The 21902-nt window shown below is 44.2% G+C and overlaps 1 protein-coding gene across 1 annotated transcript in view; it reads right to left on the bottom strand.

The window, feature by feature from the left end:
• LOC144688627 (solute carrier family 12 member 5-like) overlaps window positions 1–21902 on the bottom strand; it is a 742161-nt gene that overhangs the window by 34093 nt on the left and 686166 nt on the right. Inside the window, exon 18 of the mRNA XM_078555421.1 lies at window positions 1960–2155. Coding sequence (XP_078411547.1) covers window positions 1960–2155 — 196 coding nt within the window. The remainder of the gene's footprint in view (window positions 1–1959; window positions 2156–21902) is intronic.

Below are 21902 nucleotides of genomic sequence, written 5' to 3'. Positions count from 1 at the left end.
CTACCTTGAAATTCCCCTCCAAGTCACTCACCATACCGACTTGGAAATACATTGCCGTTCCTTCAGTGTCACTGGGTCAAAATCCTGGAGCTCCCTTCCTAACAACACTGTGGGTGTATGTATGCCACATGTACTACAGCAGTTCAAGAAGGCAGCTCACCACCACCTTCTCAAGGGCAACTAGTGGATGGGCAATACATGCTGACCCAGCCAGTGAAGCCCAGATCCCATGAGTGAATAAAAAACATGATTATTTGCACTAACCCATTCATGGAAAAGGGGATTGGGGGGGGGTGTTGGATGGGGGGGCTGGTGCTGGCCTCTCAGGAATGAAATCAGTTAGCACTTTTTCATACAAAGGTTAGCCGAAATAAAACATTCTTTCCCCCAAAATGCGATGGCTGCTGGGGAACAACTGGAGACCTCAAGACTAAGGACAATGGGTTTTTGTTGTGTGAGGGAAATAAGGGATTTGGAGCTAAGGCAGGTAAATGAAGTTGAGGTTCAAATCAGTCATGATCGAATTGAATGGTGACATGTTTGGAGAACTGATCAGCCTACTCCAGTTCCTGCATTGTTTATTTCCAATTCTGCACCTTTGAAAGTTCTTACAACTTCTTAATGAATATCTTAGGTCCAATTTAACATATAAGACCTTACGAGAAACTGTTGCCTTCTAGATACCACATTCTTTTGCATATAGGGGTAATGATTGGTAGGAGCGTGTAACAATGCTGCAACAGTCAGGAAGAGTTTGACTGACATAAATAATAAGATTCAAGATCGAGCAGTACACAAACATAACTTCAAGTGCAGTGTTTTACAGATCCGTATACAATCCCAGACATTTTCATTCTCTCCAATAAGTATCATATACATGGTTTATTTTCTCTCTCCTTGGAGAGAGTTCACATACACCATTGTGGATTGTTATCATCAGTATTTTTTCCTACTACTGTTGAATGCCACCATTATGTCTGCGACATTTGGTTATACTGCAGGACAGGATGACTTGACAGCCAGAGGCAAATTTAAAATCTAGCAAACTTGTGGACGAAGTTTCTATCTTTCACTTATCGACCATGAATGATTGACAAATCTTGCCCCAATGACTAGAACTATCAGAACATTCCACATGTGTGAAGAAGATTAATGGAATGCTATCCTTTATCATGAGAGGGATTGAACATAAAAGTAAAGATGTTATGCTTCAGTGATACAGGGCATTGGTGAGACTGCACCACAAATAGTGTGTGCAGTTTTGGTCTCCTTATTTAAGAAAGGATGTAAATGCATTGGAGACGGTTCAAAGGAGGTTTACTAGATTGATACCTGGAATGAGTGGGTTGTCTTATGAGGAGAGGTTGGACAGACTGGGCTTGTTTCCACTGGAGTTTAGAAGAGTGAGGAGTGATTTGATTGAAGTATACAAGATCCTGAAAGGCCTTAACAAGGTGGATATCGAAAGGATGTTTCCTCTTGTGGGTGAGTCCAAAACTAGGGGGCACTGTTTTAAAATTAGGGGCCGCCCTTTTAGGGCAGAGCTGAGGAGAATTTTTTTCTCTGAGGGTTGTGCGACTATGGAAGTATCTGCCTCAGAAGGTGGTGGAGACGGGGTCATTGAATATTTTTAAGGAAGAGGTAGATAGATTCTTGTTAGTCAAGGGAATCAAAGGTTATCGAGGCTAGATGGTAATGTGGAAATAAAAAAACAAGAAGTTCAGCCATGATCTTATTGAACGGTGGAGCAGGCTTGAGAGGCCGAATGGTCTACTCCTGTTCCTATTTCTTATATTCTTATGTTCTTTTAAAGACAGTTAACACTGATTTATCCCTATTTCTTTTGAATTTCCTTTCAGTTCGGTTCTTATGCTTTGATTTTTAAATGTGCTTTATAATCTGATTCAGAATGCATCGACAATTGCTCAGGAATTCTGTGATTTTCAGAATTACACATACCGATTATATTTTTCCATGTTCTGGGATCATCAGATTGCCTCCAGGCTCTTGGCCAGCCCATCAGTACAGTGTTGTGTTGCATTCCTCCCAGACCACACGACTGGATGAGATGAGACATGCCATCACGCAGGTTGGACGATATGACTGCCTGACAGAACCCTTTCACCTTTTCCACTTCCATGAGACGTTTAACAGACTGCCCAAGAAGATGTGGAGAGAACAAAACAGGAATTCAAAAGGTATAATATGAATGCAAGGTTATTAGCAAAATCAACATTTGGAAGGCTGGTCGGTAGAATAGGCAATGATGATCGAAATGAGAGCCTGATTGGTTCACTACACAGATGAATGATTTGAAACAATTATTTACAGCTCTTATCTTCACAAGCCTCCATCTCTTTCTTAGCCTGATTTGAACTGTGGAATTTTCTCATGGGATAGAATTTGTAAATAGTTACCAATTACCTAAAAACATGCGAACTGGCTTGTTAGATTATTTCATTTAACTGCGTTCTCCGGATCAATAGACTTGATGGGTGGAATTCTCGTGGAGAGTTTGGTGGCAGGAGCAGCATTTAATCAGGTGCGAGGGTGGCGGATGGGGACCCTGCCGCTTTTCCACCACTGCTCCGATTAAGTCTGTGGCAGGAAGGCTCATCGACAGCTTTCCCACCCCACCAATTAATGCCCACTTATGGGCCTCATCCCGCTGCCACTGGTGCGTACCCAGCAGTGGGTGGGAGACTCACCATGCGAGAAGGCAGAAAAGCAAACTCTGTTAGCATTGCTTGCAGGCTTTTGGTGGGTCCCTTGTAGTCAGGCATTCAGTGCCTGATTTAGGGACCAGGCATCAGAATGGGGGAGTTTCGCAGAGAGGCACTTCCATGACATTGCTGTCGACGCCCCTCCCCTCTCCCCTGTGACTCAAACCCCACGACCCCCCTCCTGCCATCACTCACCTGTGACCTGGGTTCCTTGGCGGTCCTGGTCCTCAGGTGGATGCATTACCAGCAACAGCCACTGCCTCCTTGGTGGCGTTGCCAAGCAATGAAGAACTGCTGATCTCTGATTGACCGGCAGCCCTCGGCAGAAGGGGCTTCTGCCCCCGGGTTCTTTGATCCTGGGGTAGGCCCTCGGCTGCCCAGTTAAGTGTCTGATTGCCACTTAACGCATCGGGCCTTCTTGAAAAGAGGTGATGTAGGACTCTTGCCAGCTCTCCAGTTGGTGGGTGAGATCTCCAGTGCCTACATTAAATTCAGTCCAATGTGTTATGGCTTGTGATAGCACAGGCAACACCTACTGTGCTAAAGCAACTAAACATATCTGTTTAGTTAGGCCTTATTTCATTGCATGAGTTACTAGGTTAACATGCATGTGCAGTATGTCATGAAATCCATTGATCTGTGTGTCCCTGGGTGCTAAATTAGCTGTCTGTGGAGATTGCAACATTTAAGTCATAGGATGTTCCAATGCCTGTTACATTGATTCCTGCCTAGTAAGAAGGGTGGGAGCCTCTGGGAGTGTTTTCATGGGTCACCAGAACAGTTCAAGGGTCAGTGAATGACTCTTCTGGAGGCAGCCAGTTTCAGGAGAGTCAGGAGCAGGGGAAAGAAGCTCCATGCGGACAAAGTGCTTCTGTTAGCTCTGAGGAACTGAGAAGAGGGCTCAGGGGAAGCCCTGGTAATGGAAGAGGCTTAGGGGAAGCCTTGGTAATGGAAGAGGGCTCAGAGGAAGTCCTGGGGGGGTCACATACAGCTGGATACAGCCCAGAAACAGGAGTTTGGAGAAACTCAGGGCAGTGCCAGTTCAATGAAGCTCTGAATCGCAAAGAGCTGAAATTATGCCAGTAAGTAGAGGCTGAAGTGCAGACTAGGGAATCCAGGGAGAAGGAATCTCGGAAGGCAAAATTGAAACCTTGAGAGAGGGGCCATTGTTAAAGCCATCTGAGTGGGAGCAACTTTTGGAAAGAGTTCCAAGGAGAGATCTTCAAAGGTGAAGCTGGGAATCCCTTGTGAGACAAAGTTTCAATGAGATTATTAGACTTGATGTTTGCTGACGTCTGGGTGGATTCTTGAGAAATCCATGGACTCTGTCTTGGTTGCATCTGTCATTTACTCTGTAGTGTGGTATGTTTGACCACAGTTTATCTGTTAATTCACATGTAACTCATACTTACCCTGAATGTTAGAGTATAAGATACATATTGTAAATTGTTTTATCTTTCTGAATTTGTATGGTAAATTTTGTTTAGTTTGTTCAAAACCCATGGAATCTTGCGGTTTTATTCCAAAAGCAGGAGTCTTGAATCTCAACCTTTATCTACTTTAAATAAAATGTCATTGGTCCCTAACTGGATATCTCCCCATGTCCCGGGGTCTGGCCAAGGATCATAACAAATATAAGTTGTATCCAACAGCTTCATATTCTGTGCCCTCTATTGTTATTAGTTCATGGCGAACATACAATCCCAGTGTCTTTGATCATAGAATTTAAAAAAAATCTTGATGGCAATTAATAACTAATTGCCCTAAGTGATGGACCCTACAGGGATTGTTATTGCACAAATAACTTCATTATCCATTATTATCTGAGCTTTTTTCAGTATGATAAACAAAATCCTATGTAATAGGACTTAGTTGAAAAATATCAGGTTTTTTTAAATACTCATCTGAAGAAATACCTCTTCACCCCCAAAGTGCGAGAAAAGAATCAGAAGCCAAATCAAGGCAAGTAAGCTACACTTATACAACTTCCTGGCTCAACATGGTTCAACAGCAACATTGCGAGAGACCCAGAATTACAGGCTATCTGCTGCTCCAGTGACCCAGTCAAGTCAAGTGCAGCACAGGGCTAGGAAATATGGTCAAAAACTTACAGAAAAGTATGAAGAAATACTGTATTAAACCAAACTAACTTATGTGAAAATACCAAATTTCATGTACATAATGACCTAGACCTTTCATTCTCCGGATAGTCAGAGACCTGACGTACCCTGGGAGATGCACTACGGGACCTCTTGGAAGTCCCAACACAAGGGCTCCATGGGAATTGCTTGGGAAGTTTTAACTTCCAATGGGCAATTCCCCTGCTTCCCAGGACCCTCTGAAAAAGTCTCCAAATCTGAGTTAGAGTTGGATGGACACCCAGGAAATATCAGACAGGAAAGAACCTGCTATAACACTTGGGTAACTGTACGACTGACCCCCGAAAACACCCCTGATCCCCTGACTACCTCCTCCGCCCTGATCCTCTGAATCTCTCCCGATCCAACCTCACTAGCTCCAGACCCAACCTGACTATGCCCCACCACCCAACTCCCCACCGAACACCCAACACCCGGACCTGACCTGCCTCGCCCTTGACCCAAAATGACTTGTCCCTCACCCATCTACTCACCTGTCACCTTACCCCCTGCAACACTACCAATCTCGACCACCTCACCCATCTACCACCCTACACACTTGTCACCCTACCCACCTTACCCACCTGCAATCTTACCCACTTGCCACCCTACCCCCTTACCAACACTAGCCCCTGACCCACTTACCTTACATACCCCACCCCCATACCCTCCATACCTCCTTACACAATTACCTTACCCATTCTACCCTCTTACCCACTTATTTTATCTACCCTACCCCCTTACCCACCCTACATGCTTACCGACTTACCTTACCCACCCTACCCTCTTTTTTTTATTCTTTCATGAGTTGTGGGCATTACTGGCTAGGCCAGCATTTATTGCCCATCCTTAATTGCTCTTGAGAAGGTGGTGGTGAGCTGCCTTCTTGACCTCTGTAGTCCATGTGGTGTAGGTACACGCACAGTGCTGTTAGGGAGGGAGTTCCATGATTTTGACCAGGTGATAGTGAAGGAATGGCAACATAGTTCAGAGTCAGGCTGGTGTGCAATTTGATGAGGAACTTGAAGGTGGTACATACTGTTGCCATGGTGCCTCTGTGGTGGAGGGAGTGAAAGTTTAAGGTGGTGCATGGGGAAGGAATCAAGCAAGCTGCTTTGTCCTGGATGTTGTTTGGCCTCTCGAGGATGTTAGAGATGCACTCATCCAGGCAAGTGGAAAATATTCCATCACACTCCTGACTTGTGCCTTGTACATGGCGGACGGGCTTTGGGGAGTCAGGAAATGAGTTACTTGCCTCAGAATTCCCAGGCTCTGACCTGCTTTTGTAGCTACAGTATTCATATGACTGGTCCAGTTCAGCTTCGGGTCAATGGCAACCCCCAGCATGGTGATAGAGGAGGGTTTCAGAGATGGTAGTACAATTGAATGCCATAGGAAGATCATCATTGTCTGGCACTTGTGTGGTGCAAATGTTACTTGCCACTTATCAGCCTGAATGTTGTCCGGGTCTTGCTGCATTTGGACACAGGCTGCTTCAATATCTGAGGAGTCACGAATGGTACTGAACATTGTGCAATCACCAGTGAACAACCCCACTTCTGAGCTTATAATGGAAGGAAGGTCATTGATCAAGTGGCTGAAGATGCTTGGGCCAAGGACACTACCTTGAGGAGCTCCTGCAGTGACATCCTAGAGCTGAGATGACTGACCTCCAACAACCACACCCATCTTCCTTTGTGCTAGGTATGACTTCAACCAGCGGAGAGTTTTCCCCCTGATTTCCACTGACTCCAATTTTGTTGCCACACTTGGTCAAATGCTGACTTGATGTTAAGAGCAGTCACTCTCACCTCACCTCTTGAGTTCAGCGTTTTAGTTCATGTCTGAACTAAGGCTGTAATGAGGTCGGGAGCTGACTGACCCTGGCGGAACCCAAAGTGAACTCCATTGAGCAGGTTATTCCTGAGTATGTGCTACTTGATAGCACTGTTGATGACCCCTTATATCACTTTGCGGATGATCTAGAGTAAATTGATGGGCCGGTAATTAGCCGGGTTGGATTTGTCCTTCTTTTTGTGTACAGAACATCCCTGGGAAATTTTGCACATTGTCAGGTAGATTCCAGTGTTGTGGCTGTACTGGAACGGCTTGGCTGGGGGCGTGGCAAGTTCTGGAGTACAAGTCTTCAGTACTATTGTCAGAATATTGTCAGTGCCCATAGCCTTTGCTGTAAAGAATGCCTAGTAAAGGATGGGGATATTTGTGGAGACTCCACCTTCAATGAGTTGTTTAATTGTCCACCACCATTCATGACTGGATGTGACAGGACTGCAGAGCTTAGATCTGATCCATTGGTTGTGGGATTGCTTAGCTCTGTCTATCGCATGCTGCTTTCATTGTTTGGCATGCAAGTAGTCCTAAGTTGTAGCTTCACCAAGCTGACACCTCATATTTAGGTATGCCTGGTGCTGCTCCTGGCATGCCCTCCTGCACTCTTCATTGAGCCAGGGTTGAGTCCCTGCCTTGGTGTTAATGGTAGAGTGGGGGATATGTCGGGCCATGAGGTTACAGATTGTGTTTGAGTGTAATTCTGCTGCTGCTGGTGGCTCACAGCACCTCATACCCAGTTTTGAGTTATTAGATCTGTTCGAAATCTATCCCATTTAGCTTGGCGGTAGTGCCACGCGGCATGTTGGAGGGTATCCTCAATGTGAAGACGGGTCTTCGTCTCCAAAAGCACTGTACAGTGATCACTCCTACTGATATTGTCAAAGACAAATGCATCTGCGACAGGTAGATTGATGAGGACATGGTCAAACAGATTTTTCCCTCTTGTTGGGCTCCTCAACACCTGCCGTAGACCTAGTCTAGCAGCTATGTCCTTTAGAACTTGGCCAGCTCTGTCTGTTGTGGTGCTACTGAGCTACTCTTGGTGATGGGCATTGAAGCCACCCCAGAGTACATTCTGCATCCTTTCCACCCTCAATGCTTCCTCCAAGTGATGTTCAACATGGCGGAGCACTGATTCATCAACTCAAGTGATGGGGGTGGGCGGGGGGGGAGAGGTTGGGTGGGAGCGGTTGGTGGTAATCAGCAGGAGGTTTCCTTGTTTGACCTGATGACATGAGACTTCATGGATGCTGAGAATTCCCAAGGCACAAGCCCTACCTCCCGGCTTTTGGCACAAGCCCCTAGAGGGGCTTTGCAGGTCAACAGGGCTGGATTTGCCGTTGTTGTTTTCGGAGCCTAGGTCAATGCTGGGGGGGATCTCTCCTATTTTATTCCTTTGTAGTGATTTGATACAACTGAGTGGCTTGCTAGGCCATTTCAGTGGGTATTAAGAGTCAACCACATTGCTGCGTGTCTGGAGTCAGAATTAGACCAGGTAAGGATGGCAGATTTCCTTCCCCTTAGTGGACACTCGTGAGCCAGATGGGTTTTTACGACAATCGACAAGATTTCATGGAGACTAGCTTTTAGTTCCAGGCTTATTAACTGAATTTAAATTCCACCAGCTGCCATGGTGGGACTTGAACCCGTGACCCCAAAGCAGTAAGCTGGGTCTCTGGATTGCTCGTCTTGTGTCATTACCACTAACCCATGGGCTTCCACTGTGTGGCTTGAATGTTACTTGCCACTTATCAGCACAAGCCTGAATGTTGTCCAGGTCTTCCTGCATATGAACATGGACTACTTCAGTCCTTCTTAACCACCCTGCCCCCTTATCCATTTATCTTATACACTTTCCGTAGCTGTTTTCAAGGAGGTTAGGGGCATTTAAATTCTTTACTTACCAGAATACGGCAGCAGGTGCCGTAAAAAGCTATTGCAGGAGGCCTGGGAGGAAGAAGAATTGGATTCCCCAAAACCTGGGCAAGTTTGGGATCTTGCTGCAGTTGAGTTGGCAGACAACAGCGAGGGTGGGGGGGGCATGTTGGGGAGGGCGGGGGTGGGTGGTGGAGAAAGGCTGGACATGGTGAGGCAAAAGCATGGGGATGGGGCCTCCGCTTGGTACAGTTGTCCAAGGAAGGAGGCACCCCAGCCGCTTTCACTAACCTGCAGCCCCCTACATGTTGGAGCGGCAGTTAGATTAGGCCCTTAATTAGGCCTTTACTACAATTGGGTCACAGGTGGGCAGCCCACCTGATGCCTCCCCCACTACCTGTCAAATCGAGGCGAGGTGGGGATGGGCTGGCTGACAGTGGGGATGCCACTGATGACATGGCACCCTAATTTACAGGTCCACTTGCCTGTTTTCCCACTGCAGGTGGCCTGGAAAATTCAGCCCATAGAATTTTAAAGTACTAAAACAGGCTATTTGGCCCAACAGGTTTATGCCAACATTTATGCCTCCTCCCACCTTACTGCATCTCACCCTATCTCACCTGAAATGCATCTATGCCATTCACCTCAACTACTCCATATGGAATTCCAGACTTACACCACTCTCTGAGTAAAGGAGTTTTACCTGAAATCCTTACTGAATCTATCATATGTATGATACATCTATTATATTTACATCTATTTTATATTTATGGCCCTTAGTTTTGGACGCAACATAAGTGGAGGTATCTTCTCTACATCTACCCTTTCAAACCCCTTTATAACAGTTAGGACTGCTCTTTCCTAGCAACACAAAGCCATATTTTTTCCATATAAACGTTATGTTTCTGCACATTAATTAGGTGGTGCTTTTGGTTAATGAACAATTGTTCAGCAAAATCTGTAATTATTTTAGCATTTCATTCCAAGTGAAATAATCATATAAAGCATTGAGTTATTAAATGACAACTTTTCACTGCTTCCTGTCACAGTTAGGTAACTCACACAATTATCTTCTCTCACAGATTGATTTTATTGAGCAAAATGTGCATTGCATAGAATAGCAGGGTGCAGGCTTCATCTGCTTGATCGAGAAACCTATTAATAGATTAGGTCATTCAGCACCCTGGACATGTTAGATCATATTTTACCTGTACCTTAACTCCATGGATTGAATTTTCAATAGCCCGTGGAGGCAGGTCTGGAGGCAACAGCGGAAAAGGAGGGGGGCAAAAACGGGAGAGAAATCCCATTGGGCTGGCTTCATGACACATAATCCACAGTACCTATGCAGGAGTCATGGCGATGGCAGGAATAGCTACCTGCCATACTGTGGCAGGTAACCAATTAAGCTCCTTATGGGCTTTGTTAAGAACACTCTCCTGAGCTGACTGGATTTTAAAGCTGGAGCATGAGGTACATGTTGCGTCAAGACGCCAGCTGTAAAATGGTGGTGGCCTCCCAGTAGCAGGCTGGGTAGCCTTTGGAGCCAGAGGCACCATTCAATTTGGAGGGCAACGCCCCAAAACTCAGCCACAATTGTGGCAGTGACCGTTACTGTGGGGGCATTAACACCAGAGATAGTGTTAGGGGGGAATATAGAGGTACACTAAGAACTTATTGAAAGGGAATGGATTACTGAAAATCTCCAAGTGCATTGGCAGTTAAAGGTTACCAGATGAACCTTGCACAGCATTAAGGGCCTGCAAACAACAGAAAGGCCTTGGAGCCAGACTGTAGTCAGAGGATGGCAGTAACAACTAAGATTAAGTGTGCTCTTCAACAGATAGGGGAAGAACAGATGGTAAGGTCTCTGCCTGAGTGAAAGCAAATAGGGATATACTTGTTACCAGAGATTTCTTGTAATGTAAACCTATATGTTGACGAGATCGGAATCTGGGAACTGTTCTTGTATGTGACCAATAATGTATAAATATGTTGAATACTTGTAGTTTAGCAGAGTACTGTCTCAAGCTGTATTGAGATGGTGCTCCCCTTGCAATTGCTCGAATAAACGATCGTGACCTGTACCTGAGACTCCTGTGGTCCGTTTGTCAAAGTGACCACAACAGATAGTAATGTTAATTTGTTTTAAGTGTGAAAATTACATAAATTTTGCTTTTAACATAATGGCCTGATTATGCTTCACCTTTTTTTTTGGTGTAGGGTATTACAGTGTGTAATGCTGGATATGAGTGGTTCTGAATGTTATTGCACAGGTACTGAGTGGGCTTTGGGTTCACATGACAGGGGCATTTTGGACATCCTGGATGGAGGCAGCAGCCCTGGCATGAGGTGGAAGCAGATCTTTGACAGCCTAGCTGAAGGAGTGTTGGATCAAGGCGTCCCTGGTATCCCTGCCTCATTGAAGGATACAGAGATCTGCCTCCATGCCCTCAGCGTTCTCCTCACCAGGGTCCTGACTCCCTACTGGATTCATCCTCTGTGGCCTATGAAGCTGTGTCGAGATCCTCTTCCTCCAGTGGGTACCGACTTGCCAGAGCCATATTGTGGAGAGCGCAGAATGCAACCACTATCAGTAACAGCCAGTCTGGGGGGTATTGTAGCACTCCCTCTGAACGGTCCAGGCATCAGAAGCACATCTTCAGAAGACCTATGGTCCTCTCTATCAACACCCTTGTGGAGGCATGACTCCTATTATAATGCTGCTCTGCCTCTGTTCTTGGGTAGCGGAGAGGCATTATTAGCCACCTATTCAACGGATAGCCCTCATCACCCAGTAGCCATCCAGCCAGAAGAGCCTTTGCATCTGGGAGTGTCTGAGGATATAAGTGTCATGGGAGCTGCCAGGGTGCCTTGCACAGACTTGCAGAATCTGCGTCTTGTGGCACACACTGTTTGGACGTTCATCGAGTGGAATCCCTTCCTGTTGATGAAGGTACTCGGCTGACTCGCTGGCACCTTGATGGCAACATCTGTGCAGTTGATTGCACCCTGGAAGCGGGGGATCCCAGCAATTGCTGCAAAGCCTCTGGCTCGCTCAGCCTGGCTGGCTTTGTCCATATGGAAATGAATAAATGTCATTACCTGCCTGTGTCACCAGCTTGACACAACTGTGGACAGCTGATTGGGACGCTCTAACCAGATCCCCCAATGACCCCTGGAAGGAGCCGGTGGCTTAGAAGTTGAGGGCCACCGTGACCTTCAGAGCCACTGGCATGGGGTTTCCATCCACACAGTTGGAGCTGATCTCAGGCCCGATCATCTGACAAATGGAGGTCAAATTTCAAATTGAAAGTCGGAGCCTCCTTCGGCACTGCACCTCGGACATATTGAGGTAGCTGCATCGCTGCCTGCAAACCCTGGTAGCAGGACAGTGGCGTCTTCTGCCTTGGACTACCTGCTGGCCCTGCACCCCTTATGCCTGCACCTCTCCTCCCACAGGTTGCTCCCCTGGAAGTTGTTTTGGGACACCTGGGCTCCTCTCCCTTCTGCCCCTCTCTTTCTCCTCAGAGGAGGTGACACCAGCGGAAGCACAATCCCCATTACCAGGGTGAGGGAAGGCTGTCTGATACGTGGAAGAGCCCACATGGTCAAAATCCCACAGGGGCCTTGGAGACACCAATGAGTTCTGAAATGAAGCTTGGAAATGCTAAGTATGAAGCTCAGAACAGAGATGAAGCTGTCAAGTTCAAATAAGCAACCAACAGCAAACTATCTCCTAAACTCCTCACTACTCACATGGGCAATGCTGCTGACCCTTTTTATCCTGACCTTGGATGTGGTTTTGCAAAATGTGGGCTGCCTGCCTGCCCGTTTTGCCCATGCGATGAGCACAAAATCATGCGGGCAATGGAAAATCTGAATCAACTGACTTTTTAATGGATTTAAGCAGCCTTTTAATTGACGGCGGGCGCAGCTCCGACACCTGCACGCACCCACCAACCTGAAGATTGCGTACATGTGGGACAACGTCGGGATGCTTGCCCGACATCTCGTGTGAGTTTGCGGCCGATTGGGTCAGGTGCGCTCCTGCCCACGAGGCATAAGATTCTGCCAGGCCAGTCTGTTCCTCCTGAGGTGTGGTGCCCAGGGCTGAACTCCATACTCTAAATGAGGTCTAAATATTTTTAAAACCATGGTTCCTTTCTGTTATTTTCTAAACAGACAATCTTAACTGTCACATATAGAGGTCAAGCAGAGGCTAGGTAACTTCCTTTGGAGAGAAAGGAAACTTTGGAGCATTGGTGACCCCTGCTTGCTCTCACCTAATGCCTTACCAAAAATAACACTGCTAATGGCATCTTAGAGATAAATCCTCGACTTACCTGTTTATCTAGGAAGGGTTGCATTGAAAGCATTTTAGCTCCTCATATTTGAAAATGTTTTAGTCCTTATATTTAGTAATTCCCTTATGTATAAGCTACATTTCTGGATGTCACAGATTAAATTAAGTTTTGTGGGGATGATTGTTATTCATTTGCGAAAGAAATACTCTTAAAGTTGCCTATGCCTGCAACAGGAAAAAAAATTAAATGCCTTTGATAAAGTAATATTGATAGTTTGATATAATAATAGGTTAAGAATATTGTTTCACCTCTTTGACCTCAAATTTAGCCCAAGTGTAGGAACAGAGAGATCTGAGGGTTCATATGTGTGGATCTTTGAAAGTGGCAGGCCAATTTGCATAAGGCTGTTAAAAAGGATACGGGACCTTCACTTTATAAATAGAGACAAAAGTAAACCTTTATAATGCACTGGCTAGGCCTCAGCTTTTGTACTGTGTCCAATTCTGGACATCACACTTATAGGGAAGGTCCAGAGAAGATTTACTAGAATGATACCAGGCATGAGGCACTTGAGTTATTGGCAAGACTAGAGAAACTGAGATTACTCTCCCTGGAGTACAGAAGGTTAAGGGGAGATTTAAAAGCGGTCTTAAAAATTACGACAGGTACTGGTAGAGTAAATTAGATGAAACTGTTTCCACTGGCAGGAGGGTCAGCAACCAGAGGATACAAATTTGACCTAATTTTTTAAAATTCTTTCACGGGATGTGGGCGTCATAGGCTAGGCCAGCATTTATTGTCCATGCCTAATTGCCCTTGAGAAGAAGGTGGTGTGCCATCTTCTTGAGCTCTGCAGTCCATGTGGTGTAGGTACACCCACAGTGCCATTAGGAAGGGAAAGAATGGCAAGAACTGGAGAGGAGATGAGAACTTTTTTACACAGTGAGTTGTTATGATTCGGATTGGAGTCTTTGAAGGGGAGGTGGAAACAGATCTTATCTTAACTTTCACAAGGGAATTGGGTAAATACTTGAAAAGGAAAATAAAATACTGGGGAAAGAGCAGGGAATTGGACTCATTGGATTGTTCTTTTAAAGAGCTGGCATAGGAAAAATGGACCAAATGGCCTCCTCATGTTCTGTATAATTCTAAGGCTTTGTATTGTGATTGTATCTTAGAGGTACATTCAATAATGGGTTGGTTGGGGGGGGTGGGGTTGGTGTTGTGGGGCGGGGGAATGAGTTATAGACAGGAAACTTGCAACTCTTAATTTTTTTCTGTAGCCTGATTAACAGTCTGTTATGTTCACCTTTTACCAAACATCTAATCCAAGTAGATTCAGAGAGCAGCATTACCGTGGCAATTCATCACAGGATCATTCCAGAATACTTTGAGGATTCTTTAAGGTAACAGGCAGTTTAATCTAGGATCAATAGAGGGATGTGAAAAGATATTTGGCATCCGTCCCAGATTCTAGATGGCTGGCAAAGGATTACAGGTGCTAATTCGATTGAGGCACTCAGAAGGTTGTGTTCTCTTTCTTTCAGCTGAACCCTAGGATTGGGTCATTGCCTGCAATCCTCTAACATTTATTACATATCTTTTTCACAGTATCGATTTAACTTGGTGTTGTGATCTGGGCATGCTTGTCATTATACACAAGGTGTGTGATTGTGTGAGTTAGTCCACAAGAGATCTGCTTGGGGGATTGCTGTTGCTTTACTGATGATCCTAGTTGCAACTTATACCTGACACTGTTCGTATACCCTCAGAGCAGACTCAGTGCCCCATCTTAGAGCTGGGTCACAAACTCATGCCCGTAGCACTCAGGACAGTTAATTCCCAAAGCGAAGTAGCTTGGCACTTGTGTGGTGCAAATGTTACCTGCCACTTTTCAGCATAAACCTGAATGTTACTTGTGCTACTTGGAAGGAGCTGGCACTGGGACTGAGAGTCGACATTCTTATATCCCAGAAATGCTGACCAGTGGTTTCAATGAGCTTACCAAATGAACACACCGAACAATCTCTCTTTCCTTCCTTGCCATGCTACCACTAACCCTTTGGAATGCAATCTGGGGCCTGGGTTTTCATAGAACGTGGGTTTAGAGGCATTTTCATGCTACCAGATGTCATATTAGGCTGCTGGAATGTTCTTGCCAGTAGCAGGATAGCCAATTAGGCCAATTACATGCACTATCCTGAAGCCATCTGGAATTTTTCAGTCAATAGGTGGGTCCCTTGCTGAGGGTGAATCCAGGCCGATGGATGGAGACAGCCTCCTGTCTGCTGACCAAGGAGCCAACATTAACTTATTTAATTTCCTCCCTCCACCCTACCACAGCCACGATTGCCTGAGGAGCACAGCTGTGGCTGCATGCCAGCTTGGGGAGGGCTCCCTACTTAATTGGCCACCTTCTCCAAAATCTCCCCCTGTGTCCCGGTGCCGACATTTGTGAGTTCCCAACCCGGATTTCATCCAAACGGTGGGATCGGGACCCAGGACCGAAAATCCTGCCCTGGTTGTCTGTGATAATGATAAGATAATTTGCTTTTATCGGGGTACTAGTTGAGTGATAAATATTGTCCAGGACACCAGTGAGAACTCCCTGCTCTCCTTCAAAATCGTGCTATGCGATCTTTTCCATCCACCTGAGAGGACAGATGAGGCCTTAGTTCAACATCTCATCCAACAGGTAAGGCCTCTTTGAAGAGCGAAGTATGGGGCTAGGACATCATTGCAGGTTTCAGCTGAGCTGTGTAGCAGTTCACCTGGATCAAGGCTGGATTTTCATTCGGGGATCATTTCCGTCTACCACCCCACCCTCTGTTTGAAAATTGCAGCATGTTTTGGAGGCATTGGGAGAGTGACACACCAACCGAGTGCACAACGCTCAAAGCACGCTCGTACTCAACCTTTGAAAATCCAGCCCACAGTCTGCAGTCTCTCCAGTGCGGCCAATTTCATATAAAGCTATCAGTGCATTATATTTGCATCACCTCTGTGATGTGCAAGCTACTGCAATTTCTATTCATCTCCCGTGCCAACAGTAACTTGCTTACTAATCTGACATCTCTTCAATCCTGTCAGGGGACCAGTCACCTTCTCAAAACAACAATTAGGCATTTGTTGACAAACATTGTTCTCATTACATGCAGGGTGTTTTGGTGCTAATGTGATTTGCCCGCTATATGTGGTGGATGATCAAAACATACATGCTAACAGTTTGAACAACTGATTAAAGATACCAGAAGACCTGTCTTTCCTTGAAATCAATTGAGCTTTTTACATTAGTAAATACTGAACTGCACAAAATCACCAGCCCATTCAATTCTGTACATTTTAAGCGGCACCTTTGTAATTCACATCTATGATGATGATAAATGGTTAGTGCCACTTTTCTTATATGACTGTTTGTCAGCAATACATGGTGGGGACTGTACCTGTGTTCTATTCCACGCTCCTAATACGACTTCATCTAACCCCAAAATAATACAGCTTTTCTTTGCAAGAACAGTAATCTGCTGGCTTGAATGCACTGCACATTCTGTTATGTGAGAAACACCAGAATGGAAATTGCAACCAAAAGGAAAAAAGGCTATTACCAGCCATCAGGTAGAAGAAAGACTCACCTATGTGCATGGACTGGAGGTGACCCAGATCCAAAGATGAAAGGATTAGACAGCATTGTGAACAATGCAAATTAACTGTCCAAATCAGCCATAAATTGGATTTGTGGATGCATCTCAACTACCTTTTGATCTTCCATTTCAGAAAATTACCTCAACAATATTGAGATTCTCATGAATCTATTTTCTAGCCAGTAAAAGAACTTGAGCCAATATTAATCTTCCATCATTTTCAGTCATATTAATACATTGTGCAAGCTGTGCTGAGACCATAAATATCTAGAGCACAGTGGGTGATCATAAACGGATTTTGAATTTATCTCTACCATTCCATTCCAATATTTGATACCAGTTTCCTGATTGCTGACTCTAAAATGCTCCAAATAACTGCTTCAATGAAATGAAGGTAACAGTGGTACTCTTAATCTACCTTTTCGCAAGGACAAAAGCAGGGGTTAAAAAGTCTGCAGTGGTTTAGATCGACAGGCAGGTTCTTCACATACAGAAGCGTGACAGCTGGTTAGACTGGGCCTGCAGTTCAGAAACGTACCATCTCACATGCGCTGGTGTATTCAACCCAGGCACATGCAGACAGAATTACCAACCCTCATTATCTAATTGCAAGAAAGGCCTTGAGTTTGATGTTCACGGTTCTGCATATGTTCACTGACATTTGCTGAAGTGCAGCAAGGAAGCTCTGTAGCATCTTGTCTCGATAAATAAGGGGCAGACTTCCATGGCTTCTCTTCACTTTACCACACCTCTGTGGTGTATGCTTGCTAATTATTCATCTGTTTAATGAATTGACGTGATGACCGGATTGGTGTAATTGAAATCCAACACAGTTGAAAAATACATTTTGCTATAGTCTTATTTTTAATATTTACTGTCGTGAGTATATTTACTTATTGGTTAATTTAGGTGAGATAGTTTTTTTTTCAAATTGTGCTTCCTTTATATAAATAGGGATAAGTTACAGGTTGAGGTCAAATTTATGTAGCAGTGTCAAATACTATGAGAGTGGGGTTAAAATTTATGCACATTCCCTTTTAATCAGGGAGGTGTCAGCTGTGGCTCAGTTCATAGCACCCTCGCCTTTGAATCAGAGGGTTGTGGGTTCATGTCTCACTCCCGGAAACCAAGAACTGTGATTGTACTCGAAAGAGTTGCAATCTGTGACTGTTGATAACTCGAAAGAGTTTCCCTTTTAATCAGTGGTCAAAATGGAGGGCATGTGAATAGTTTATGACAACATTGCATGCAACAGCTTTGAATAGGAGGCTGATAATTATAAAAACAAAAAACTGCGGATGCTGGAAATCCAAAACAAAAACAAAAATACCCGGAAAAACTCAGCAGGTCCGACAGCATCTGCAGAGAGGAACACAGTTAATGTTTCGAGTCCGGGCTGATAATTGTATATCAGTTGGGTGCTAATTGTATTCAGGTGGTGGATATTAATTGGGGATTCATCTATGCTCATATATATTGTAGTGGTTGGGTGGTTGAAGGGTGTCATCCAACTTGACTGTGAAGCCTTCTGTGACTGGTGGACACTGCTGGAGCTGGTGTGTATTGTCAGTTCTGGGAATGACATTTTAATTTAATTATGTAAGTTTCTTTCAAAGTTTTGTTACAGTGCCCCATCAGGGGATGTCATCCCCTTTTTAGTTTATTTTATTGATGTATGGTTTTATTCGAAAGAGCATATATATTGTAGCAGTTGAGGGGGTCATCTGGCCTGACAGCCTGTCTTTTTTTCTGCGGCTATGCCTGTGGCCGGGTGTCCCCTGGAGATGGAGGATGTGGTGTCTGCTGGTATGCTTGAGGCTTTCCATGGCTAGTGGGCACCTTAGGGACTGAAGTATGTCATCAGCCATGGGAACATTAAAGGAAACTTATGAAAATTGAGTTTTGTCTTTTATTTTTACAGTGCCTCTTTAAGGGGCTGTTAATCTGTTTACTAGTTAATTAGTTTTTTTTTACTCCAGCAGGGTAAAAGGAGGGGTTATTATTTTGGAGATGCATAATATGTAATGTGTGTCTCTATAAATAATAGCTTGTAGGTGTAAAGATTAGGCTTTAATATTCTATCTTTTACTATCTGCTTTTTTGAGTTCTGAAAGATGACAAAGTGCACTGGGTGAAAAGCTATTTGTACAGCAAATGGGGTTGTGACATCCTTTCCCTTGAAACTGTTTCTTGATTAAAAATCATTGCTTGAAAATCTACTTAAAAACATCCACAACATATCTGCAGTAATTATAACATGTTCTGATAAGCAAGGACATTTCTGGCAACAAAATATATTCAAAAGGGGGAAAAACAGTGCCTGCTTTAAGGGACTGGAAAACACCAGTAATTGATAATAAAGTGAAGAATACTTAAAGAAACAGGTGTTAGTTCCTGAGAATTATGAAAGCAAACCCAATCTTAACCACCCCACTGCCCCCACCCCCCCCCGCCCCTCCCTTGGTATTTTAAACAGCACAGGTAGGGAGAAATGTTTTGTGGATCTACGTTTCTTTGCAAATGCTTTATAATGAAATTCAAAGCTATCAATTTGCCAGTAACAAATTTGGAATTAAGTGTATGCCAGTGACTGTAGCTAGAAAGCTGTGGTGTACTTTGGGTGCTATGTCTCACACTGCAAGGAAATCTTAGAACTCACCGTTTGTGTGGATTTACCAGATTAAATGGAGCAAGTACTAAAAGCTCTTGCTAGAACACTTGTCTGATTAAAAGCTACTTAAATATGGTGCTGTCATGAGATTTGACTGTTATATCATTGAAGCTAATGGCCATGACAATATACGGACACAATTGAGTGCTGTTTAATTACAATATTAAAGACCTGTGTAAATCTAAAGCAAGACAATTAATTCAATAAAATTAACGTTAGTGCCTGAAAACCAATTGCAAAAGTTGAATTGAAAATGTGATTATATTGGAGAACATTCCCCAATATTGAGTCGATAAACTTATCACCCAGTGTGAAACTGCTGATTTAGTTGATCTCAACTGAGGAAGTGATTGTTGATTGACAATTGTTCTTTGCATGTCTAGGCTGGGGGAACGTGGAAGGAGACAAGAGGCTGAATTTAATAATCATTGCGGTGATACCCATTTTGTGCAGAAGTCGAAATTCATGGACAATGGCTTCAGGAAAGGAGGGGACAACAGAGAATTGGTCGGGGAGGGGAAAGAAAAGTAATTTTATACAGAATTTTCAATTTTTTAATATATAATGTTGAAATCATGTATTGGTTAAAGAATCAATTACAGCTGTGTGGAGGGATGATGTACTAAATGAGGCCATATGGGTTGAGCTCAGAAATAAAAAAGGGGCAGCCACACTGCTAAGAGTGTACTATAGATCCCCAAATAATGGAAGAAAGTTAAAAGAGCAAATATGTAGGCAGATTTGAGTGTAAAAACAATATGCAGTATTGGTTGGGGACTTCAACTATCCTAATATCAATTGGGATACGAACAATGTGAAGGGCACAGTGGGCACAAAATTCTTGAACTGCATTCAAGAGAACTTTTTTAGCTAGCATGTGACATGCCCAACAAGAGGGGGTGCAATTCTAGATTTAGTCTTTGGAAATGAACCTGGGCAAGTGGATGAAGTAGCTGTGGGGGACCATTTTGGAGATGGTGACCATAATACAGTTAGATTTTCCATCATTATGGAAAAGGGCAAAGAACAGAAGTGAAAGTTCTAAAATGGGGGAAGACAAATTTGACAAAGCTTGAGCTGAGCTGGCGAGAGTGGACTGGATACAGCTATTAGGAGGGAAAACAGTGTCAAATCAGTGGGAGGCATTCAAAAGCAAGATTCTACAGGCACAGTATAGATATGTCACCACAAAAAAAGGTGGTACTCAGATCTAGAGCCCTATGCTTATCCAAAAGCATACAGACCAAGATAAAGCAGAAAAGAGAGCTTATGACAATCACATAAGACTTACTCCTCTAGGGTTTCTACAGGGGTGAAGTGGAAATTGGGAAAGCAAAGAGAATATGAAAAAATATTGGCAGGTAAAATCAAAGAAAACCCAAAGATGTTTTACCAGTACATTGAGAGAGTAACTAAGGAAAGGGTAAGGCCTATCGGATGTACATGGTAACTTGTGCGTTGATGCTGAAGATGGGCAGGGTTCTCAATGAGTACTTTGCCTCTGCCTTCACTAAGGAGAGGGGTGATGCAGACTTTCTAGTTAGAGGAGGAGTGTGAAACATTTGATACAATAAGCATAGTGAGTGAGGAAGTACTGGAGTGACTGACCACCTTCAAGGTAGATAAGTCACCAGGGCTGGATGGATTGTGTCCCTGGCTGTTAAAGGAAGTCAGGAAGGAAATAATGGATGCTCTGATCATTTTCCAATCCTCACTAGATACAGGTGAGGTACCAGAGGACTGGAGGTCTGATAAATGTTTTACCATCATTTAAAAACGGTGCAAGGGATAGGCCAGAAAATTATAGACTGGTCAGGCTGACTTCAGTGGTGGGCAAATTATTGGAATCAAGTCTGAGATGGGATAACCTGTCACTTAAGTCACAGACAGTCAGCATGGCTTTGTTAGGGGAAGATCATGTCTTACTAACTTAATTGAATTTTTTGAGGAAGTAACTAGGAGGATTGAGGGTAGTGCAGTGGATGTTGTCTACATGGATTTTAGTAAGGCATTTGACAAAGTCCCACATGGCAGACTGGTCAGAAAAGTAAGATCCCATGGGATACAGGGGAAGGTGGCAAGTTGGATCCAAAATTGGCTCAGTGACTGGAAACAAAGGGGAATGGTAGATGGATGTATTTTGCGAATGGAAAACAGTTTCCAGTAGTGTGGAAGGCATGGTTAGAAAATTTGCAGATGATGAAAATTGGCTGTGTAGTTGATTGTGAAAGGGATAGCTGTTGTCTCCAGGATGATATCATGGGTTTAGTTGAATGGGCAGAAAAGCGGCAAATGGAATTCAATCTGGAAAAGTGAGGTAATGCATTTGGTGAGGGCAAACAAAGCAAGGGGATACTCCATAAATCGGAGGAAGTGAGGGACCTTGGAGTGCATGTCTACGGGTCCCTGAAGGTGGCAGGACAGATGGATAAGGTGGTAAAGAAAGCATATGGAATGCTTTCCTTTATTGGATGAGGTATTGAATACAAAAGGAGGGATGTAATGATGGAATAATGTATAAAACCAGAATTGTGTGCAGTTCTGGTCACAATATTACAGGAAGGGCATAATTGCTCTGGAGAGAGTAGAGAGAAGATTTACAAGAATGTTGCCAGGACTTAAATTGCAGTTATGAGGAAAGATTGGATAGGCTAGGGTGGTTTTCCTTGGAGCAGAAGAGGCTGAGGGGTGACCTA

Source organism: Cetorhinus maximus, chromosome 13 (genome assembly GCF_964194155.1).
Source record: "Cetorhinus maximus chromosome 13, sCetMax3.hap1.1, whole genome shotgun sequence".
NCBI classification, from domain to species: Eukaryota; Metazoa; Chordata; class Chondrichthyes; order Lamniformes; family Cetorhinidae; genus Cetorhinus; species Cetorhinus maximus.
The sequence above is the reverse complement of the archived record's forward strand: the minus strand, read 5'-3'. Positions and strand labels throughout refer to the sequence as shown.